This window comes from Arachis hypogaea, chromosome 17 (assembly GCF_003086295.3).
Source record: "Arachis hypogaea cultivar Tifrunner chromosome 17, arahy.Tifrunner.gnm2.J5K5, whole genome shotgun sequence".
Taxonomy (NCBI): Eukaryota; Viridiplantae; Streptophyta; class Magnoliopsida; order Fabales; family Fabaceae; genus Arachis; species Arachis hypogaea.
The window spans coordinates 9,362,230-9,380,020 of record NC_092052.1 but is presented as its reverse complement, the minus strand read 5'-3'; the positions used below and the strand labels follow the sequence as shown (position 1 = coordinate 9,380,020).

The 17,791-nt window shown below is 33.8% G+C and overlaps 1 protein-coding gene across 1 annotated transcript; it reads right to left on the bottom strand.

Annotated features, from left to right (window-relative positions):
- Positions 1 to 7,330: 7,330 nt before the first annotated feature.
- LOC112764513 (abscisic acid receptor PYL4) lies at positions 7,331 to 9,219 on the bottom strand. The gene has a single exon (XM_025810161.3). The coding sequence runs from the start codon at positions 8,570 to 8,572 to the stop codon at positions 7,898 to 7,900; it is 675 nt and encodes a 224-aa protein (XP_025665946.1). The 5' UTR covers positions 8,573 to 9,219; the 3' UTR covers positions 7,331 to 7,897.
- Positions 9,220 to 17,791: the final 8,572 nt, after the last annotated feature.

The following is a 17,791-nucleotide window of genomic DNA, read 5'->3' as shown; positions in this document are numbered from 1 at the left end:
TTGCTGATTTGTCTGAGGGTCTAGGTCTGCTAAAGCAGGTAGACTCTCTAAGTTATAGACTACTTGGACGTACTGTTGGTTAGCTTGTCTTAAGGGATTCGGCTTGAGGCTTGCATTATAGCATTGTCTGGCTTCTCTCTTATCAATGTGAATGGTGATAAATTTATTATTTTGCGATGAAAACTTGACACACAGGTGTATAGTAGAAACAATAGCACAAAAAGTATTTAAAGAAAGTCTGTCTAGAATGATGTTATATGGGCTTTTACAGTCCACAAACAAGTATTGAATGTATAGGGTCTTACAATCAAGATAATGGCTTAGTGTTGTTTGTAACCATATATAACCTCGGATTGGAACGCGCTCACCTGAAAAACCTATCAATTTCCCTGTAGATGGTTGTAAAGCTTTGTCACTTAGCTTCAATTTTGGTATGTGGAATAAAATAGTACATCGACGCTGCTCCTAAGTCCATAAGGACTTTTTTCACCAAGGGCTTGCCAACTTGAAGTGATATAACTACAGGGTCGTCATGGTTTTTATCTATTGCTGTGTAATCTAAGGAACTGAATGAAACATCTAGGACATTCATGTTGGTGGTATAGAGCGGCTTAGAGCCGGTGGCTAACATCATGGTCTTTTAGGACCTCTTTCTAGCTGAGTTGCTGCATCCTCCACCTACGAAACCACCAGAAATATAGTTAATAACTCTGTGAGATTGGTTAGGGTTTTAGTCTACCTTCTTTCATTTGTCTTTGTAATTGTCATTTGATTTGGAGTGTTGGCCGAGGTATTCTGTGTTACGTCGGTCCTTGGCTGTCAATGTATTTGTTAAGCAGGCCTTGGCGAGCCAACTTCTCAAGGAGGTCTTTTGCTATAACGTAATCATCTATAGTGTGTCCATATTTTTTATGAAAAGTGCAATACTTGGATCTGTCCACATATTGCTGGTCCTGATATGTCCCTACCTTATTTGGTGGTTTGATTAATTTAGAGTGCAAGAAGTCTTTAATGATGTATTCTCTTTTAATGTTGAAAGGGGTGTATATGTCGAATTTTGGTGTAAGCTTGAATAGTTTTTGGTCCGTCCTATTGCTCTGGTATTTGTTTTGTTTGTCTTCTTTTTTGCTAGGGTTAGGCTTTTCCGCCTTTCGAATTTGTTGGAGCTCTTCTATTTCGATCTGGCTTATGGCCTTTTCTTAGAACTCGGCTAATGTCTTTGGTTTTGTTACGACTATAGTCTCTTGGAACTTTTCAAGGAAGAATCCGCTCTTTAATGCATGTAGATGGACCTCTGGGTTGAGGTTAGCTATCTCCATGGTTGCCTTGGCAAACCTCATCATGTAGTCTTTAATACTTTCATGCTTTCCTTGATTTATGGTGCTGAGGTAGTCTGAGCCATGCACATAGATCTTTGATGCAGCAAAATTGTTGACGAAGAGATTGGCTAGCTTGTCAAAACTTGATATAGAACCTGCAGGCAAATTAGAAAATCAAATCAAGGCAGTGTCATCTAAAAAGGTAAGAAATGTACGACAGAGTATTGGATCGGATGCACCGTTCATGAACATCATTGTGTAAAATGTGGTGACATGTATGTTGGGATCGCCAATTCCTTCATAAGGTTTCAGTGTCATTGGTAAGGTGAAGTTTTTAGGCATTTGAAAGTTCATAATGTCTTTTGAAAATGAGTTAGTCCTCTTCACTGTTGACTTTGTGAAGGTTATTAATATAGGCTTTGCTTCTGACGAGTGATCGTCTTGATCATCTTTGTTCTTAATGTTCTTGTGCTCCCCTCCCTTACTTTAGTTGTTTTGCTTCTGACGTAACAAGTAGACCATTCTTCAGTTTTCCACTCGTAGGGATTCGTTGATGGTCAATAGCTCAGCTTGAGTGGGGGGAGGAAGGGGGTTTCTTGGATCATCCGCCATAGGTTGTGACCTGCAAAAAAGTGGCAACAATAGGGTAGGAGAGATGAAAGTGGGGTTAGTTTAAATCTTCGACTCCACGGTGGGCGCCAAATGTTCCTGCGTAGATAACCGGCTTCAACATATAGGCAAGGATGGCAATGGGTCCTCATAGGGGCAGGGACATACCCCCGGCCCCCGCCATCCATAATCCATCTCCGTCCCCGCCCTATCCCTGCAAAGGGTAATGGGGACCTTGTATCCGCCAGGGATTGGAGTCTCTGCGGATTTTTAAAAAATATTCAAAAACATTTAAAAAACAAAAAAATTAAAAAATAAAAGATAATTAACATTTAACATAGTCCAAACCCTAAACTCAGCATTATAATCCAATGTCTCAATTTTTCAGTAAGAATTTAAACCCCAAACCCTAAATCCAATTTCACACCAACAAAATCTATCTCTAAATCCAAATTTATCAATTAACAGAATTCAAACCCTAAACCTAAATCCAATTTCACATTAATATAATTCAAACCGTAGCAATTTCATCAATTAAAAATCAAAACATATATTAAAATCAGTGAGCAACGGTAGAGCAGAGGCGGACCAGGTGGTGAAGCTTTGAGCAGGAAGCAGTGAGCGACGCAGTGGTAGTAAAATAGTAAAACTGTTTAGCATAGTGCCTTATACAATTATATAAACCTACATCAACCATCAAAAAGCACAAAATCTTTCTATAAACCACCTAAACCTTCATAAAAAATAGAAGCAAATTAAAAAAATTAGAACTGTATTTGTTTAGAGAAAATAAATCAATTCTAAAAAGAAGAAAAATAAAATAAAAAATTTATTTTGAGGAAATAAAGAAATACCTTTACCAAAGACAGAGGTGGCGATGCGACGAAGATGACTGCCTTGCCAAAGACGAAGACGGCGACGCTTCTGGCTCTCTCTCGAAGAAGACGGCGACACGAGGCCGACGACAACGACGCTTCAAGTAACGATTCTGCCTCTGGCAACGACGGTTCTCTTCAGGGTAGGTCGTTGTCAGGCGCGCGACGTCGATTCTACCTTTTGATGGACATTAAGTGTGAGAGGTAGAAGCTGTAAGAGGAGATGAGGGTGGCGGTCTGGCAGACTGCGGTAAGAGCAGAAGAGGGTGGCAGAGAGAATGAGAGTGAGAAGGAAAGGCAGAGAGTCTGAGAGAAGGAATGACGGCCGAGAAGAACTGAAGAAGGGTTAGGAGAGATAGGGTTTGTCAATAACGTATATATATATATAGGAATATTTTTGACATTTCCTATATACGGGTATTATACGAGTCTCCATAGGGGGGACTTCGTTCCCTGCCCCCACCCCCTTTATTTCGCAGGTCCCCGTCCTCGTCCTCCACGGGTGAAAAAAGCTCCCCAAATATATCCCCCTCCCCCCAACGGGTAAATCCCCGCGGGTATCCGCCCCGTCGGGAAAAATTGCCATGCTTGGATATAACTCGTCCTACTCAATGTTCGAACTTGATTCTCCTTTAACTGGATGAGATATATGCCGGCTCCTTTAAGAACAGCAGTGGTGGGCACCTACAAAGGCACTCCAACGCTCAAGTTAGGAAGAGTATAAGACGAGATATATGTTATTCAGAGTGAATAGCGTACCTTCCTCGTCTCGTGTATTTATATGGTTGTTTGTGCTGTAGACGGTTATTGATATTCTCGGAGATATTGAGGATATTGGCCTACTTTTATGGTAACTGTTCCTGAGTGATATTTGACTTCACAGGATAAGTCCGTTATGAGAGCACAATCACGTGTTTATTTATATTTGTTCAGATTTCATGTGGTTTATTATGCACCTTTATTGTAGTTCCGATTTATAGGTGGGTTTAGTTTGGGTTTATAGGTAACTAATCATATTTAAATCTAAAAATATATCACATTTTCAAGTAATAGAACATTTTAGTTTCGATTTTTATATGTTACTGATCCGTTCATTATAGCTCGTACCCGTTAATCCTATAAATCGACAACATGCTAAATAAAATAAAGCAAAGATCCTTATTTTAGAATGGAAAGAAGAAAAGAGGTAATTATATGTAACTTTCGCAATACACTGAATCAAAGGAGGATTAGGTCAAACAAGTTAATCGCACGATGTACTATAGAACAAGACGAAACTTAATTCACTCTACAAGAATAGAACAAAAAAAAAAAAAGGCACATTATTCACTTTGAATAATAATATACTTTGTCTCACACTTTTTTAATTTGAGCACCAAAATATTTTTTACAGATATTCTTCGTCGCTATTTTTCTTAAAGTCAACGTATACCCGTCTTACCGAAACGAACACGAGTTTAACCTTAAAATGGACAAGCTATACCTCTTTTTAAGATTTACCACACAGAAACAATTACAATAATTAAGTGGTGTTATTATTTGCATTAGCACTAAACGTTATAATTTTTTAGAAAGGAGAAAAAGCTTAAACCATATATAGTTTGAAAACGTGTTTTTGTGGGAAAAATGAGTCACGGGACACTTGCTATCTAATTGCTTGTACAGGAGAATAAGAGAAACAAAAGGAAACACATATAAGGTAAACAAACATTAATAATTAATGAAAGGAGAAGGCCCTTTCTGACCAACTTACAACCCAACTTGCCAATCCGTATCAATCTCTTCGGATCCCATTTGTATTATGATATAAAAAAATAATAATAGCTATTGTTAAAATAGAGGGAGGGAGATAGAATATTATTAGAGTATTAGTGAGGAGACAGAGAATGGCAACTTGACCATATTTTTTATTGAACAAGTTGAGTTCAGCATAGGCAAGTTGCACTAAGGAGGTTGATTCGTCCACCATACAAAAACGAGTACTATAATAATAACGTCGTTATCAAAATGTATGCATACACAACCACCCTAGTCATTGTCATACAGATAAATTCTATATATATTGTTTCCTTTATTTGATGTTCTTTTCCTTTCATTACTCAACATTTATGTACAACAATGATATTCGCCTTCAATTTTTTACCTTATTAATTGGATGGTTCAGTCACAAACTCACAATGTCACATGTATCGAATCACACGATATTAAATAACAAAAATACCTTATTCTATTCGTATTTGTAACATTTTCCCTTTTTCTTTTTAAACAAAAACTAATAATTGATCTAATAATAATATATAATGAAATATATGAGTTTTTTAATTTATGGAGTTACTGAAAACAATTATCTGATCATTAAATTAGATTCATATGTTTAAATAATAAATTTTAAAACTAATTACTTTTATCAGTATATTAATATACAATTAATTTTTTATTTATGTAAAACTTATTTTTTCTACTAACCGTTAAATTATTAAATATATATGTAAAACTTTTGTAATTATAGTGAAATATAATTGATTAAAAATTTCAGATAGCAAATCCTAATCGTAAAACTTATTTTTTTTACTAGCGGAATTGTAATGGCATATATGCTTTTTCTTATGATCAGGATCCGAAATATACACATACATGTTTAGAGGGAGAAATCGAGAAATTGATAAAAACAAGCAGATGAAGATTTTAATAATTTAATTAAATTGTTATTTAATTATTTAATATTTTTAATTAATAACTTAGCACAAAAATAATTGTCCGTGAATTTCTCTCCATCCGGAAAAAATTAAGGAAGGCACCGTCATGGTCATGCACCGACTGAGTGTGTATGGATAACATAAGAAAATGAAGGAATTCATGGATGGAGTGATGAAGAAAGAAAGTAAACTTGCAAGTCACGTAATTAATACACTTTCTTGCCGTTTATATTACTGCTGCATATTGTTGGCTGCCCTCTGCGTCTCTCATTATATGCATTAATGCATGCATATATCTTCGCTACTCTCTTCACATGACTACTCTCTTCAGTTTTTTTTCTTTCTTTTTTCTCCAAAAATATTTATTGTCAAATATAATGGCTAACATAAATTTGAACACCCAATCAAAGTTTGATTTATAAAAGAAGTATAGAAAGCTAATGAAATATATATACAATGTGTACAATAATTTGTATTGTGTTTGATTCAGTAGGATATCAGATGTTTATTATTCTTTATATCCGGATAGTTATTCTAAATAGTATAAATATATTCTATTTGATAAATTAATAGTATTTTATCGTAAATATTCATTTTTAATTCATTTTAATTCATATTAAATCAAATAAACAGTCCATTGTACATATACTTTATTGGCTCTTTAACACTTTATTAGCTCTCTAACAGAAATCAACAGCCAAATCTTTAAAAACAACTAAAGGCACATATTGTGAAACACATTAATTTGATAATATTTTTCGTTATTATTTAGTTAGTATAAATATTAAATTATTTTTAATAAATAAATTTTATTAATTTATATATATAAATTTCAAAAAATATAAATATAAACAGTATTAATTTATATAGATAAAATTCTAATAAATATAAATAAAATTCTAATAAATATAAGTATAAATTATATATTTTTTTATACAAAACATCTATAAATATAAATATAAATTATTATTGATTAAATACTGATAAAAAATAATAATATTTATTAATTATGTAATATTTTATGATTATTATTATTATATATAAAAAAAGATCCTACAACACCAAAATCCAAAAATCATGCTATCCAATAAAATCTTCTCATAGATCGAAAGGAGGAAGTAAACCTTCTAAAATAAACTTCGCATATTACCCGATCCTATCCTACTCCTACCAATAAAATTCTCCCATTGATTAAAAGGAGCGATATTATCATATTTCATATAACACTCGACAAAAAAAGAAAGACTATTTAATGACTTTAGCAACCAATTACCACTGTTAAAAAAAATCACTGAAAATATTAACACTGGTAACTACTACACTAATATAAGTAATATTACTAGAGCTTGGTATCAAAATATTAAACTTCCTAATTTCTTTTTATATGAAATGATTAAATGAAATTGCGAGACTTAAGTTTTTTAAAAAAAAATTCCACTTTCCTATAAATCAAATGTGAATTTCTACTATTAATTGACGATAATGCTAACCTAACAAAAACTTCTTAATTTCGTATTATACAAGTACCTAAATAATAATGATAAAATCCACAAGTGATTACCAACTAAAAAAAATTGACTCCGCATTTTGATTTTCAATTTGAGGTCAAATATGTGGAGGCTGCTAAGGTTATGATTTTTAAAATTTTCCAAAATTGAGGGCCAGGTGCAGAATAAAGATTTTGAATAATTTGGAAGATTAGATTTTCCCATCAATTGATGCATTTATCATGGCCAACCATTTCAACTAACCATCTCACTAACTGAAACTGATATTGATAAGTGCAGTAACAGAAATTAGTCTCATAAAAGAACAGTGAAAATTAAAGAAATACTAAAAAGGAACAAGCTCCCAATCGATATAGAATTATCAAATAATCCACTACAAATTAAGAGGAATTTAATTTACAGAAACAAAAACTAGTACCAGTATACCACAATTGAACTATCCTCTATCATTTCAACCACCATCGATTTGGTGAAAAAAGCAGCATCAGCAGCAACAGCAGCAGCACCTCTTGATCAGAATCAACAGTAGAACGGAAAAAATCTGAGGCATATATATGAACATTTCTCATCTCATATATATATATATATATATAGAATAATCACATTCAACCATTTTCCTTTCTGACCAACGGTCCTCCAAAACCTACTGATTTAACCAATTCCCAACACCAGGCACATGCATCATCAATGATACAATCGCAGTAACAAAGACCCGAATCCGAACCAGAATCCGAATCCGAAAAACGCGAGGTTTTAGTTTTGGAGAAGAAAAGAGTAACACTTATTCCTTCCCTCCTTCTGCTCTTCCTCTCCGAAATTCCAACTCAGCATATCAAAATAAAATAAAAGAAGAAAAGAAAATGAATGACGGTTACTTTTTTTTTTTTCCTTCATTTGTGAGGGGTTGTTTTGGCCATGTTCTCAGCGATCTGAGCGAGGGACTGCAAGTTGCACCGTACGATCGTATCAACGAACACGCAAGTCTCTTCTTTAGTGTTACCGATCGGTACATCAACGACGTACGATTCAATCACAACCGTTCCGCCGTTACCGTCACCGTGAAGCGTTGTAACGGAGCGGTAGTTCCTCAAACGGTGGTCTCCGCCTACGACGCTGAAGCTGATGACGTGGCGCTCGTCATCCAAGATCTCTAACCGTTCCGTGCTTGACTGAGCTGGCAAGCCGGAAACCACGCGCACCTCGCGCAACGCGCCGACTCCGATTCCGTCGTCTCCGCCGTTTCCCGAGGCGACGACGTGGCAGCTCTTGACGAAGTTCTTGTATCCCTGCGGGTTGTCGAAGCGGCGCACGACGGACCACACGGTGGATACCGGAGCGTCAATGGACTGGATCACGGAGGAGCAGCACTGGTGCGGTCCAACTCCGTGCGCGTGGTGCCGTGCTAGAGCCTCCGGGAGAAGGCACGGCGGCGATGGAGACGCTGTTGCCGTTGCCGTGAAGGCATGCTCCTTGGGGAAGTTGACGCCGGTGGCGATGGCTGTTGCTGTGGCAGTTGCTGCGTCGGTGGAAGGATCGAAGCGGTGGAGTTGAAGAGGAGAAGGCATTCTTGAAATAACAAATAATATATTATTATTATTTCTAATAATAATAATATTAAAATATTGTAAGGTATGTTGTTCTCTCTCTTTTTCTCTCCTCTCCCCACCAAACCTAAGAGATACTAGTTTTGCTTTTGGGTAAGGGTCTTATATATATCTCTTCTAACTTCAATTTTTGATTGATTATGTTGTTGAATAAGCAATTGCAAATATATAAATGTGAGGGTTTTGAACTTTTGATATATTTGTGTCAGAGGGGAAATTAAAATTAAAAAATGAGACGGCTATAATACAGTCTAGCCAGTAGCTTGCCCTTTCTTTTGCTTTGGGTTTGGTGGTTAATATTTAATAATTTAATAGTTAATATAATATTTTCCGTAATCCAACTTGGATTAGCTTAATTGATTTGGTGTTTAATTTTATGAAATATGATTGGTATTGAATTGAATTGAACTGAACGAGGGACATGAAAGGAAATATGGCGGTGCTTGCAAGTGGATCCTCAACTTGCAAGTAGCAGCTATCTTTAGACTTGGTTTTATCAATGTTCCCTTTTCTTTATTTATTTATTTACATCAAACTGCAACTTTGCCACTCCATCAATTATTATTTTATTGTTAACTTGCAAGAAAATAATAATAGTTTATTTATCTCTTTTCTTAAGTTGTTTGCTGATTATTATTAATTCATGTGAGAAGAAAGCCTATCTTCTCTCTCTGCATGCCGCTATAATCTATATATCTCCTTACTTTTTCTTCTCGTTGATTTTTTCTTGATCCATTCATTTTTTTTTTCTTTTGTTTTTAACTAAAACATGCATGCATTCCTAGGGCGTCTTTGGAAATAGATAATATATTTGTGAATTTGGAAGAAAACTCTAGAAAGTCCCTGCACAAATTGAACAAGTTGCTTGCGATAATATTGTTCAATTAGTGGTACACAGATTTTTCCAAAGGCAAAAAAAATAATTGGATGCTTTTGTCCGGTTAAATTTTGAATAGAAAGAAATGAGCAAGTTGGCACGATGACGACATGCGTAATATTAAGCATGTAACATATATTTTATAGTACAGTCTTTTCTTTCACTTTGGATTTGATAGCTAATAAATTAATAAAAAATATCATATAAATACCAAAAATCAATTATCCTAAAAAGATTTTTTTTATCATAGTATATAAGTCATTATTCATTAGATTATTGTGAAGTACCTATTGTTATTTATTTCGATCATGGAAAGAATTTATCACGATAATAAATATTTCTGCTTGGTTTGGTATATATAGTAGTTAGAAATGTCAAATGGACAAGTAGTTTATATTATAGAAGACATTGCTCACATGGTACATTTTGATAACAACCTACAACTAATAAAGTAGTTGAATTATCTGAAAATTAACTTGAACGAATATATACAGTATACTACTATTATCAATAAAAACCAACTTTCAAAGATGCCGATTGTATGTAAACGGGAAAAGCACAAAACACGACTCAAATAAAACTTCAAAAAGAAATAATCATGAATAATGTAAGTTATTACAATTATTTTGTCACAAGGGATTACATATATATTTTTGTTAAATATTTTTATTAATCAAAATATTTTTTGTTCACTCATCTTCATCAATAACAAAAATATTTCTAAAACTTTTTTACAAGTTCATAAATAAAATGTATTTTTAAGATATCTGTATACTTTTAGCTAAGAGATAATTTTTGCAACATACAATTATCTTCTTTAAAGTTTGAACTTGTATACTAATACATTTTCGTGAATTGATCGTGCCAAGCTAATTAATTGATAAATACCACTATATTCAACAAATTAAATAACAAAGATTACGCTGATATATCAAAAACATAAAGCTTGCCATATGTATTTACATTTACTTAAGAGGGAAGAACATATACATACACATATATAAAATGCGTCAACATATATATTCAAAGAAACTTAGCTTAACAAGGATATATATAATCTCATAATAATTTTATATATCAACTTGGGCATACTTTTTTACCCTGTCAACTTTAATCATCTAAGGCTGTTGGTTTTATCGTTTAATTTACTCTTAAAACACTTCCAATGATTCCATATCTTCGAACTTTCTTTTGTGTCCTTATCCCTTCTTTGTTGCCCTATTCTCACCAACTTCTCCCAACTTGTGTTCTTTTCCCTCTTTTTCTTTTTTTCCAAATTAATAATTAACTTACCTACAATAGTACCTCCTACTTTAGTTTAATCTGTCTTTCCGGAAAATGGAAATAAAATAACATAAATAAATAAACTAAGTAAACATCTACCGGATTTAATTATTAGAGATTTCAATATTAATATATTATTAAGTAACCAATATTAACGACTATGCAAATTAAAGTATTTATGTTTTAACTATGTGCTTCGGCTTTAGATCTGGAAAAAAGAAAAAACTTGTTCATATATTTAAACCCTCCTTTAAAATGTCTACATGCTCTGCTCGATGAATAAGAGTTTTGATCATGAAATCTAGTGAAGTGGTCGGTTTGCCAAAAAATTATGACAACATTTTAGAGTATTATTGTTAATATTTCAAAAATACTGTTCAAATAATAATTAGAAAAGTAATTAGTTTTACAAAAATATACTGTACACTTAAAAAAAATATCAGATTAGTTATTATATATATTAATTACATATAGATTTAACTTTTAATATATATTTTGTATAAATAATTAATTTAATAACTTTTTTTTGTCTACAATAATATAGCTATTACTTTTGAATTATTATAATTGGAGCTATTAATTTATAATACAATTCCATTAGGTACTAACAGGAATTTAATCAATAATAAGTCAATAAATATTTTTAAATTATATTTTATATTAATTAATTATCATTAATTAATAATTATTTAAAATTTATTTTTTTTAAATACAAAATTAATTATTATTAATTACAGTGATTTAAAATTGAGTAGTTAAGAATTATTAATTTATATTTTTTTTATAATAATAAAAAAACTCTATTTAAAAAATTATGTAATTAACTTAGCTTTGACGATATGCCTTGCTGTCTTTTGACCAATCACAATCGATATTTTGTAACTTGTTGCCGTTTTATGGGGTCCACTGTTCCTAGTTCCACTCAATTCAACTTTATTTAAAATAAAATACATGGCCAATAATATACATTTAAAAAAAAATCATATAAGATATTTTGATATTTAATAAATTTTTATTTTATAAAAATGTTTGAGAATTATTTTTCTTAAATAGATTAGGCTTTGAATTACTTTTAAAAAGGATTAATTTATTTTAACGTATATTTTTTAAGAATTAATTATTTAATATAATAAAATTTATTAAAAATTTATTTATTTAATATACATTTTAAAATTTAATTTAAAGTGACAATAAAATTAATTTTTTAACAAAAATAATTTTAAAACTTTTCAGAAAATAAAAATTTATTAGAAATTAAATGTTCGATCTTAAATTTGTTAATAATTACTTTGAGTATTTACTAAAAAAAATTATTTCCTTCAGTTAGGGGAATTTTTAACCTTTTAAAATAGGTGGAAACTCATGTGAAGTCGACTTCACGTGAAGTTGATACCTGAGAGTCGTTAGATGATTTGACTGATTTGACTAAATTTTCATCCAATGACTCTCGTGTATCAACTTCACGTAAAGTCGACTTCACCTGAATTTTCACCTTTAAAATAATATAGTACAAATTGATCATCGAACTTTTCTAAAGAAATGCAAATTGATCCACAACATATGGATTAAAATAACGCATTGAATAAAAGGTAGTGCAGATTGATCTTCTTTAATTATCGTAATAAAAATTTGTTCTTTCAGATAAAATTTTGGGTCACCCATTTTTAGTATTTTTTATTATTATATTATTTGTTCAACATAAATATTAAAATATTTTTAATAATTAAATTTTATTAATTTGTTTGTATAAATTTTAAAAAATATAGATACAAATTATATTAATTTATGTATATAAAATTTTGATAAATATATCTACAAATTATTTATTTTTTATATACAAAATATATATATTATTGCTAGTTAAGTATTAATTAAAAATAATAATATTTATTAACTGTGTAGCATTACTATTTTTTAATTTAACTTGACAATAATTACTACCCTAATTATTTTTCCATCTAACAAAGTTCTCAATAATTAGTTAGTGTAAATGTTGTGTAAAATTGTTTTTATTTTGTCAACCGACACTTATAAATTGTAGCGAGAACATTAGATGTAGATAATACGGATACTCTATCCATCTCAGTGCAAAAAGAGTCTTACCGAATATATATATGTGTTTAATTACTCTATATTTTTTTATAATTTTATCGAATTTTTAATTAAATTTTATTTTTATTTTTTTAATTAAATTTCTATATATTAATTTTTTTTAATTTAGTCCATATCGACATTAAATATCAAAAAAATATTAGTGATTTATGTAATTATTTATATATATTTAGAGACTCAATTGAAAAGAAAAAAATAGAAACTTAACTAAAAATTTGGTAAAACTATAAATATTCAATGAAAAATATTTCTATAATCTCTATTCAATAATTCTACAACATGAAAAATATTCTTATAATCTCTTTTATTTGTCACTATCATTCTTTTACTTATTTATATACAAATTGTACCAAAAATATCTTTTTTTTAACTTCCAAAATACCTTATCTTAAGAACATATAAAAAGAAAAAATAAACAAAATAAAACAGAATAGTAATAATAAGTATATATAAAATTAAGTTTCCATCATTTTGTGTAAATTTATGGAATATAGTTTATGTCTTTATCATATCATAGTACACTATAGATATCAACATATTTTATCATATCTAAAATACATTATCAAAAAATTACAAAAATTTATTGCATATAAAAGTAAATATATGCAACTATTTATGATCATATTAACATAATGAATTCATCAAACAGTCATAACTTGTCATTCATAAATGATCAAACATATTTCAAATAAGAGTAAATACCCTTTCCGACCCCTATCCTTTTCAAAATTTGACTACATGCCCCCTAACCTTTATAAAATATCAGATCGGCCCCTATCCATATACTCCGTGATACCAATAAGTCATTCCGTTGGTTTCTCCGTTTATAGTCGTCGAAAAACGCTAAGGTGTAACGTGCAGCCCGTGACATGGCCTTGGCACATCATATGTGGAATGGCATGTGTTCATTTGGACCATTAAATCCCTGTACAGTCAGCAAAGCGACATCGTTTTAGCCTGAAGTCCTTTTGCGTGTTATTGTGAAATCTCATTCTCCCTCTTTTTTGAACTCTAACACTAGGGGCTCAAACATGAGCGATCCAGAGCAATCTTCAACCTCTCACACACGCCGTGTTTGGAGGAAGACTATGGTGGGTTCGAGTAGCAATGCAAGTGTGGGGAAGAAGGCCAAGTTCCAGCACCCTAAATGCAAGTGTGGAACGTATGCAATCATGCAAGAATCTGGGACATTGAAGAACCCAGACAGAATCTTCCTCGGTTGTTCCTACTATCGCGTAAGTGTGCCTCCATCTTCCATTTATGTAATCAACTTCTTCTGTGGTTTAACAAGTTGTATTCACTATAATGGCAATTACAGACGGAGCAACGTCACTGCAACTATTTTGTTTGGCTGGACGAACTGATTTCTAAACGTTTTGGGCATGAAGATGACAATGATGTTGAAGGAAGAATGATGATGCTGGAGAATAGATTGGAGCAACTGGAATATAAGATTGAGCATGAATATGAAAGAAAATAAAAAAATATAATAATCACTATGGTGTATTTGTTATGCTGGCAATGTTAATTCTGTTAACAGCAATTGTGTTTGTAGTGTTTTACGGTATACTGTGTTGCTGTAAGTGATGCATGGACAAGGTTAAGAGATGGGTTAATTTGTTCTGTAATTACAGGTTCTATATGAATTGAATGTGAATTTTTTGTGTAAGAATGTTAAGGCTTAAACCATGATAAGTCTGCACAATGTTGTATAAGCTAAAAGCATAATATTTATATATTCATACTGCTAAGCACAAAGACTATTACATATTCAGCCAAAAACATCAGCACATGTCTGAATTCACAAAACAAAAAATATGTTCCAGTAGTCTTAAGTCTATTACATATTATAACTTGACAACCAAAAAACTTGATACTAAAATATTCATAACTATAACTACGACTATGTCATTTCTGAAGTCTTAGTGGCCTAAATCCATATGTTTGCTTGAATCTGTGGGGTGCATTTAGGCCTGGTGTGGGGATAAACGTGAAGGGAGTTGTGGCAGTCCCTGAGCAAGTTGCTCCATTAGTTGGAAGTTGCTGCTGAGTTGGTGGTTGTGTAGTTGGGGCTGTTGCCTGCTGTAGAGGGGCTGAAGTATTGGGGCTATGGCCTGCTGCATAGGTTGCTGAGCTGTTGGGACTATGGCCTGCTATTGAAGGTGGTGAAGTGTAGATGCTGGTGGCCTAGTTATTGCTTGCTTGGGTCTGAAGTTTGGCCCGTGGTTGAGTGTAGTTGGGGTAGTAGGGATTGAGTGTTGAGTGTTAAAGTTCACACCCTAAATCACATGAAAACAACAGAATTCAAGATCTATGCTCTTGGGCTAAAATATGTTATAGTTGTTTGTAGGGGTGTTCATGGTTCAGTTTTTTCATAAACTGAACTGAAACTGCACTAAACCATTTTAAACCAGTTTACAATACAGTGCACCAGTTTAAACCAGTTCATAAAAATAAAACCAGTTTTAATAGAAAAAACCAGTTTAAACTGGTTTATAGGTTAAAACTAGTTTTAACTTTTAACATATATAAAATTAGTTTTTACATTTTCTCTCTTTCCCTCTCTTTCTCTCTCTCTCCTTCTCTCCCTCTCTCTCCCCCTCTCCCCCTCTCCCTCTCTCTCTCTCTCTTTCCATTCTCCCCTCTCTCTCTCTTCTTCTCTCCCTCTCTCTCCCTCTCTCTATCTCCCTTCTCTCCCTCTCTCTCCTTCCCCTCTTTATCTCTCTTATTCTCTCCCTCTCTCCCCTTCCTTTCTCTCTCTCCCTCATCTCTCTCTTTTCTTTTTCTCTCTCTCTCCCCTTCTCCTCTTTCTCCCCTCCCCTCTCTTTGTCTTTCTCTCTCCCCCTCCTCTCTCTCTCTCTCTCTCCCCCTTTTCTCCTTCTCTATCCCTTTCTCTCATTCTCTCTCCCCCTATTCCTATTCCTCTCTCTCTCCCTCTTCTCCTTTTCTCTCCCCCTCCTCTCTCTCTTTCTCTCCCACCTCTCTCTCTCTCTTAACATATATAAAATTAGATTTTATATTCTCTTTCTTACCCCCTCTCTCTCCCTCTTTTTCTCTCTCTCCCTTTTTCTCTTTTCTTTACCTCTTCCTCTCTTTCTCCTCTTTTCTCCATCCTTTCTCTCTCTCTCTCTTATTCTCTCCCTTTCTCTCTCTCCTTCCCCTCTCATTCTTCCTCTTCTCTCTCTCTCCCTCTTTCTCCCCTTCCCCTCTCTTTGTCTCTCTCTCTCTCTCTCTTTCTTTTCTCTTTCTCTCCCTCTCTCTTCTTATCTTCCTCTCTCTCTCCCCTACCCCTCTTTCTCCCCCTCCCTTTTCTTTCTCTCTCCCTTTTCTCCCTCTATCCCTTTCTCTCACTCTCTCCCCTATCCCTCTTCCTCTCTATCTCCCTTTCTCTCTCTCCTTCCCTCTTCCCCTCCTCTCTCTCTCTCTCCCTCTCTCTTTCTCTCCGTCTTTCTCACTTTCTCTCCCTCTCTCTCTTCCTTTCTCTTTTTTTTGTGCTCTTTCTCCCCCTCCCTTCTCTCTCTTTCTCTCTCTCTCCTCCTCCTCATCTCTCTCTTTTTTTTCTATCTCTCCTTCTTCCCTCTTTTTTCCTCTTTTTTCTCTCTCTCTCTCTCATTCTCTCTTGTTTTGGAGAAAAGAGGGGGAGAGAGAGAGAAGAGGGATATAGAGTGAGAAAAGGTTGAGAGAGAAAGAAAAAAGAGAGAAAGAAAGGGAAGAAAGAGGAGAAAGAGAGAGAGGAGGGAGAAAAAAGAGAGAGAAAGAAGGGAAGGAAGAGAGAGAGAAATAGGAGAGAGAAAGAGAAAAAAAGGGAAAAAAGAAAGAGAGAAAGAGGAAGAGAGAAGGGAGGGAGAGAGAGAGGAGGGAGAGGAGAGAGAGAAACAAAAGGGGAGAGAGAGAGAGAGAGAGAGAAGGGGGAAGGGAGGGGGAGCAAGGGAGAGGGAAGAAAAAGGAAAGAGAGGGAGAGAAAATGGAGAGAGAGAGGAGGGGAAGAAAGAGGAGAAGGAGAGAGAGAGAGAGAGAGAGAGAGAGAAAGAAAAAGGGAGAGCGAGGAAAAGGAGGGGGAGAGAGAGGAAGAGAGAAGGGAGGATAGAGAGAGGAAGGAAGGGGGAGAGAAAGGGAGAGGAGGGAAAGGAGAGAGAGAGAGAGAGAGAGAGAGAGAGAGAGAAGGGGGAAGGGAGGGGGAGTGAGGGAAAGGGGAGAAAAAGGAAAGAGAGGGAGAGAGGGAGAGGAAATGGAGAGAGAGAGAGAGAGAGAGAAAGAAAAGGGGAGAGCGAGAAAAAGGAGGGAGAGAGAGAGAGAGAGAAAGAGAGAAGGGAAGAGAGAGAGAGAGAGAGAGAGAGAGAGAGAGGAAGGAAGGGGGAGGGAGAGGAGGGAAAGGAGAGAGAGAGGGAGAGGGAGACAAAGAGAGATGGGAGGGGGAGAGAAAGGAGGGAGAGGAGAGAGAGAAAGAAAGGGGAAGAGAGAGGGAAAGGAGGGAGAAAGAGGAGGAAAGAGAGAGATGGAAAGGAGAGAGGAAAAGGAGAGAGAGAGAGAGAGAGAGAGAGAGAGAAGGAAGAAAGGGAAAAGAGAGAGAGAAAGGAGAGAGGAGGAGAGAGAAGGGAAGGGGAGAAAGAGAGTGAAGGGAGAGAGAGAGAGAGAGAGAGTATGTAAAAACTAATTTTAGAGTTTAAATGAAACCAGTTTTAATTTGGTTTAAAACTAAAATGAACCATAAAAACTGATTTTTAATAAACTGGTTTTTATAAAAACTATGGTTTCAGTTCAGTTTTTTATTTAAAAAAACTGGTTTATTTAAAACAGTTTCAGTTCAGTTTCAATTCAATTCAGTGAAACCAGTTTTTTTGCACACCCTTAGTTGTTGGACATGAATCTGTAAAATAAAATTACCTCTGCTGGTGGTGGGGCAAACT

What these genes read in the sequence shown, in the direction of transcription:
- LOC112764513 (XM_025810161.3), bottom strand. Translation starts at nt 8,572, where the DNA reads ATGCCTTCTCCTCTTCAACTCCACCGCTTCGATCCTTCCACCGACGCA.